At 48.9% G+C, this 6816-nt stretch overlaps 1 protein-coding gene across 1 annotated transcript in view; it reads right to left on the reverse strand.

Moving 5' to 3' along the window:
* Positions 1-6277, reverse strand: part of prph2lb (peripherin 2-like b) — a 6343-nt gene extending 66 nt beyond the window's left edge. The window contains exons 1-4 of the mRNA XM_031315196.2: positions 5969-6277; positions 5240-5532; positions 2911-3157; positions 1-308 (exon numbers count right to left, since the gene is read on the reverse strand). The exon at positions 1-308 is cut by the window's left edge and continues 66 nt beyond it. Of these exons, the coding sequence (XP_031171056.1) occupies positions 51-308; positions 2911-3157; positions 5240-5532; positions 5969-6256 (1086 nt within the window). The 5' untranslated portion in view covers positions 6257-6277 and the 3' untranslated portion in view covers positions 1-50. The remainder of the gene's footprint in view (positions 309-2910; positions 3158-5239; positions 5533-5968) is intronic.
* Positions 6278-6816: the final 539 nt, after the last annotated feature.

The raw sequence follows: 6816 nt of genomic DNA on the forward strand, positions 1-6816 counted from the left end.
GTCTCCCGAAGCGGGACGGAGCATCACTGGAGGTTTTCCAGCCCGAAACGCTAGCTGGTCTCGGGGATGTGTGCGCAGCGGGACGGGAGCTCGCGCTCGGTGGCGGCTGACGGGATGTTGATGTTGGGGTCGTCGTCATCGCCCTGGTAACACTTCCCGAGGTTCTTGATGATGTTGAAATTGGAGCGGGCTGTTTCTGCCAGACTGTTCTCCAGAATCCAGCCTTCTGACTCTGAGTCTGGGTCACCCAGCCTTATAACGTTCTCCATCGCCGTCTGCAGGTACCGGACCCCCGTCAGAACCAGCAGCTGCACGGTGGGAAAAGACAAGCACACTGGATTTAGTCAAACATGAACATGGAAAGCTGCATTGTCTCCTAATCTGACGCCAGACGGATAGAACACAGAGTGCAGACGGAGACAGCAATCGTTTTCATTAAACAAAGCCTCTTGGGTGGTCATGCTACGCTCTGCAGTGCCCTGCTACGTCCTGCTACGTCCTGCTACGCCCTGCTACGTCCTGCAGTGCCCTGCTACGTCCTGCTACGTCCTGCTATGTCCTGCTACATCCTGCTACGTCCTGCAGTGCCCTGCTACGTCCTACTACGTCCTGCAGTGCCCTGCTACGTCCTGCTACGTCCTGCTACGCCCTGCTACGTCCTGCAGTGCCCTGCTACATCCTACTACGTCCTGCAGTGCCCTGCTACGTCCTGCTACACCTTGCTACACCCTGCTACACCCTGCTACACCCTGCTACGTCCTGCTATGTCCTGCTACGTCCTGCTACGTCCTGCTACGTCCTGCTACACCCTGCTACGCCCTGCTACACCCTGCTACGTCCTGCTACGCCCTGCTACACCCTGCTACGTCCTGCTACGTCCTGCTACGCCCTGCTACGTCCTGCTACGTCCTGCTACACCCTGCTACGTCCTGCTACGTCCTGCTACGTCCTGCTACGTCCTGCTACGTCCTGCTACACCCTGCTACGTCCTGCTATGCCCTGCTACGTCCTGCTACGTCCTGCTACGTCCTGCTATGCTCTGCAGTGTCCTGCTACGTCCTGCTATGTCCTGCTACGCCCTGCTACGCTCTGCAGTGTCCTGCTACGTCCTGCTACGTCCTGCTATGCTCTGCAGTGTCCTGCTACGTCCTGCTACGTCCTGCTACGTCCTGCTATGCTCTGCAGTGTCCTGCTACGTCCTGCTACGTCCTGCTATGCTCTGCAGTGTCCTGCTACGTCCTGCTACGTCCTGCTACGTCCTGCTATGCTCTGCAGTGTCCTGCTACGTCCTGCTACGTCCTGCTACGCTCTGCAGTGTCCTGCTACGTCCTGCTATGCTCTACAGTGTCCTGCTACGTCCTGCTACCTCCTTGGGTGTAATACACTCAGTGTATAAAGTTGTAGTGGATTTGTTGGTGATCAGGATTTCTAGAGGCCAGCAATATGTTGGACAAGACCTTGTTCCAATCAAAACCAGGTCCAGATCTGGTACATCGGCCCTCCCAAGAGCGTCTAATGCATGAATGCTGTGAGATATACAAGTAGAGTCTGGAAACTAGTGCCTCTTGTGCGGCATAACATCTTTTGAAGTGGATTTCAGCACGAAAGGACTCTGCCATGGAACTCTGACGATCTTAGGTGTAAATAAAATAAAAAAGGGGGACATTGTCAAGTTGTGTACATAGGCCCTTGTCTCTAAAAATGTCCCCTAGTGCATGAACCCCCCCTCTCCAACACATTCACACTCCCATCGCGTCAAAAATCAACACTTGGTCTGGTGACTTTGGCGTTTGTTATTGATGCTGAAAGTCTCCTTTAGCGTCATGTTTAGACGCCCTTGGTCAGGACTCCTGGTGTCACTTTTTGACGCTCTGGGTCCGGACGTACGTTTTACTAGAGATGCACCGATAGACCGGCCGGTATATTATATATATTTAGAGATGCACTGATAGAGCGGCCGGTGACCAGAATTGGCCGGTTTTCACGTGCTCGGCCATGACCGGCGACCGGCAGGTCAGTCTGACATATGGTGATTTCATGCTGGTCAACGCTCCAATTAACTGACAACATAAGTTATACCAGTTACAGTTCTCAAGGACGCACGCACACACGGACGCCACGGCACGGACGCCACGGCACGGACGCCACAGCACGCTCTCTTTCTCCTTTCTCTCAACTTCTCCACCGTGTGTGGCACGTATTTGCTCGCGGTGTGAAGAGCGTGTCGCGCTATTCTCCACATGTAGGAACCTGGTGAATTAACCTGCAACATGTCAGCTGTTTGGGAATTCTTCAGCGTGTGTGCAGAAGATAACAAGTTTACAATATGCAACACCTGCAAGGAGAAAGTAGGGCGTGGAGGGACGACACCAAAAACCTAAATCGCATTTCTTTAGTTGATATTGATGTGAAAAGAAGGAAATGGTTCTAACATTGCTCTTTAGATGTGTGTGAATGTCCCACACCAGGAGTAATTTATATAGTTCTATTTATAGTGATCCTAGACTCTCCTCCAGAGCATGGTTATGTCTCTGGAACAACCTGCTCGAGGATGTTAGGTCTCCTTTAACCCTCCTGGTGTCCTCGGGTCTAATCTGACCCATTTTCAAAAAGTCTCTATATCAAAAATTTGGGTTTCTTTCAACCAAATTGTCCAAAAGAAAAATAATGTGGATGGTTCCATACAACTTTCAATTAATTTGGGTATTTTATTAGAATAGCATTATTTGTATCATTGTATAGCATTTAAAAAAAAATCATAGAAGTATGAAAGATTTTACAAAAATGCTTCAAAAACATGAAAAACTTTCTCTCTCTCTCTCCTCCCTCTCTCCTCCCTATATATATATATATATATATATATATATATATATATATATATATATATAATGTTCAGAAAGAGTGTCTGACCTCAAAGAGCCAGATGAGCAGCACCGTGAGGCCGATGGACTGCAGGATTTGGGTGTAGTGCTCCATCAGCGCCGATCGGCAGCCCCTCCTCCACAGGTTCAGCTGCTGGCTCTGCCGGTCAAAGTTAAAATGTGCCGAGCGGTCGCTGAGTCGCTGCTGGATGCACGGCCGCGGGGATGCCGTGCTGCAGCAGCTGAAGGGAACGCCGTCCATCAGGTACTTCCTGTCCACGTTACTCCGCAGCCGGCTGTAACACAGAGACAGTTAGGAACTACACGCTCATTAATACTTCCTGTCCACATTACGCTGCAGCCGGTTGTAACACAGAGACACAGCTAGGAACATAGTCAGTATATATAATGGACCAGCAGGTCCCGTGTCTCTGGACGGAGACCAGTGAAGTCTCTTTCCCGGTGATGGCTGAGCGTTACTGAGCAGCCTCCAACTGAGCTTGAAGACGTAGATGTGACGTGAGCAACCTGTCTGAAAGTTGGAAGTCTTCTGGTAGCTGTGCCAAGAGAAATCTCAATCATTCCCAATCTAGCAGAGACGGAGAGCGTAGGTATATGTAAGGAGATAACATAGACACAGGCTAATTATTGATCACTAAAATGATAGTTAACATTAGTAATTAAACTTAAACAGCTAATAGAAGTCCAAACTGCCTGAGAGCTTCTCCTGTACTATACGGTAATTCCTCTACTATGAGACAGTAAGTCTCGTGGTTATGACCCAATCGTTAGCCTATTTTTATAAAAACGTCTGCTACGGAGCCATAACGTGAGCTACAAGGTAATGGAGCCTTTTATACATTGTCGTGTTTCTTTAGAAATAAACAATGGACAAATAGAGTCTTTAAACTCTTCAGATGTAAAGTTATTCTCTGCTCCCGTCAGAACTACTACGACCACTAGAGGGCGCCACCACTAAATATAAGATATAAGATATAAATATAGGTCAGATGATGCTGGAACTAATGAGTTGGGGGGGACTTTTTACTGGACTGTCTCGGTAAAGGTAAAGGGATCTAGTCAGTCCTTCCAAAAACATGGGGAGTTTTTTTGTGATTGTTTTGGGCTAAAATCCTTGATTATGCGGCACGTTTTCTTAAAAAATGTGATGGAATATGCAGGATATTTATGCATTTTTATGTGATGAAATTGTGGGAACTTTTTAAAACTGTGGTTCCATCGTGGCTTCATCGCGGGGTTTGCAGCTTTTCGATGATGTTCACGTCGCGTAATTACGTCACTTCATAACGTTCCCATGGCAACAGGGGAAAATGGCTGCTCTTGTGTGAAGTAAACGCAACATTTTTCAACTTTCTGCTAAGATATATGGAACTTTTTTGCAACGAAAATGAGGGGATTATGAAATCATGCAAGCCCCGCATATTTTGCGCGGAAATCGGCAATTTATGCGGTGAAAGTGCGGCGTATTTGAAAAAATGAGGCCCACGCATAAATATGCAGACTTTGGCTGATTATGCGTTGAATTATGAGATCACATGATTACGTTTTTCTGGAGGGACTGTCTAGTGATCCAGCTGGACTGTAGTTGACCCTAAACCTGAGTAAATAAGAAGTGTTCGTGTCAGTCTGTCAGCAGACAGCACAGTATTTTTAGATTGAGGCCAGCGGTTAAAGCTGGAAGCTACTGAGGTCAAATGTCCTGGATTAATTAGGTTAACCAAACAGGGTTCATCTCTGGGTTAATACCTCTGGGTCCTAGTACCCTATAGACTCCACTCAGGTACACTAGAATCTACTAGAAGCTATAGTTGCACCCAAAATCCCACAATAACGTTGTTGTTAGTGTGAAACCAAAGCCGGTCTACGGAAAGCCTGTCCACTCCCTATTCAGCCCCATTGTAATTCTTTGGTGAAACCAACAGTAGGTGAGTTGCATACTATTTCCAGGAATAAATATTACAGTATGCAAACAGTGGACATCAGTATCCCACAGTGCAATGCAGTAGATGGATGGATAGATAGATAGATATATAGAAAGATAGATAGATAGAGAGAGAGGGATGGATGATCAATGCTACTTCACCATCGCGCTAACGTGAACAGTCTTCAGTGCCATAGAAGACTAAATCTGAGCAGCAGTTGCTGGTTGTGTTTAGCTGCCAATAGGTGACTGTGAGCCGGCTACCAGCAGCAGTTGTTTAGTTGCCAATAGGTGACTGCTGCCTGTGTTGCTGCCTGCGTTGCTGCCTGCGTTGCTGCCTGTGTTGCTGCCTGTGTTGCTGCCTGCGTTGCTGCCTGCGTTGCTGCCTGCGTTGCGGCCTACGTTGCTGGCTTTGGCTTTGGGAGACTCTACTTACTCTCTCACGCTGCTGTTGTTCATGTCCAGGTAGCGGCTGCTGACCCACTGGACCTGGAACCAGTCCCGGTACCCCGAGTTCCCGCAACACTGGAACTGGATCTGCAGGAGGTCCAGCGTCTTCTTGAGGTAGCAGCGGCCCGGCGTGTCCGTGTCCTTGTAGTAGCGCATGGCGTTCCTCAGGCCCAGGAACAGCGCCTCCTCCAGCTGGCTGCTGATGCTGTAACACATCACCGCGCCCGCCAGCACGCACGCCGTGAACACCAACGTGCACACCACGTACGGCATCATCACCTGCACAACAACAAGGGTTTAAAGGAACACACCCACTTATTGGGACTTTAGCTTATTCACCGTATCCCCCAGAGTTAGACAAGTCCATACATACCCTTCTCATCTCACAGCGCGTTGTAGCTCTTTCCAACGGCTCCACCGCTAGCCTAGCTTAGCACAGATCCTGGAGGTAACTAGCTAGGCTAGATGGAGCCAGTTACCTCCAGGACCTGTGCTAAGCTAGGCTAGATGGAGCCGGTTACCTCCAGGATCTGTGCTAAGCTAGGCTAGATGGAGCCAGTTACCTCCAGGATCTGTGCTAGGCTAAGCTACCAGTGGAGCCATGAGAAGGGTATGTGTGGACTTATCTAACTCTGGGGGTTACGGTGAATAAGTCCCAATAAGTCAACATGTTCCTTTAAATATCTAATATATAATATTATATCTCATATCTCACCATCTTCCAGCGCAGGAACTTGTTGGTGTCGGTGCAGTCCAGGCAGATTTTCCCGCCCAGGAAGTTGATGGCGCACGCCACCAGCCCCGTGGTGATCAGCATGTGCGGCACGTACAGGATGCCCTGCTCCAACATCACTTCCTGCCGTTTCTGGATCTCTACTTTGAGGAACAATCCGAGTCCGAAGAGGATCGCTCCGGTCAGCACCGAGATCCAGTTCAGCAGCCAGAGAAACTCAGCGAGCTTCTCTCTCTCCGCCTTCGTGAACGTCAGCTTCCCGACCGCCATGACTTTGGTTTTTGCGTGTTTACCACGTCCAAGCGGCCGGAAACATGAACGGAAACTGGAGCACCTTATGCACTTAGGAACACTTGATGCCTCTGATTTCCTGAATCACAAGGTCCTGATTTGATTCAATACCGATTGGCTCAGGGCAGTGTGGTAGTCTCTGTGATACGCAGGTATACGGAGAATACCCACTAGGAAAGGTCCAGGATTTCCGTATACCCACTTACAAAAACACAAGGCTACCTGTCGAGTCAAACTGTTTAAATCCCAAGCAGCTGTTTGAAGCAAACGATTGGTAAAGTGGGCGGAACCAATGTGCCCGGCCGAGTTACGCCCAGGGTTACCCAAGTTGGCGAGCAGCAAACGGCGAGAGTTTGAAAGGAGAGACTGTCCAAAGAGCTGCAGTGATTGTTACGTAACGATGATTGTTTTGTGAGAAAACGTTCACACCTACGGTCATACATTCACGCCGTCCGTGGTGCGAGTCGCCTATAGGAACATCAGCACTGTTGCTTGGCCGTCATTCTCTGCGCACATTTGAAATTAACAAATGTGAATCA

This window comes from Sander lucioperca, chromosome 19 (assembly GCF_008315115.2).
Source record: "Sander lucioperca isolate FBNREF2018 chromosome 19, SLUC_FBN_1.2, whole genome shotgun sequence".
In the NCBI taxonomy this organism is placed as follows: domain Eukaryota; kingdom Metazoa; phylum Chordata; class Actinopteri; order Perciformes; family Percidae; genus Sander; species Sander lucioperca.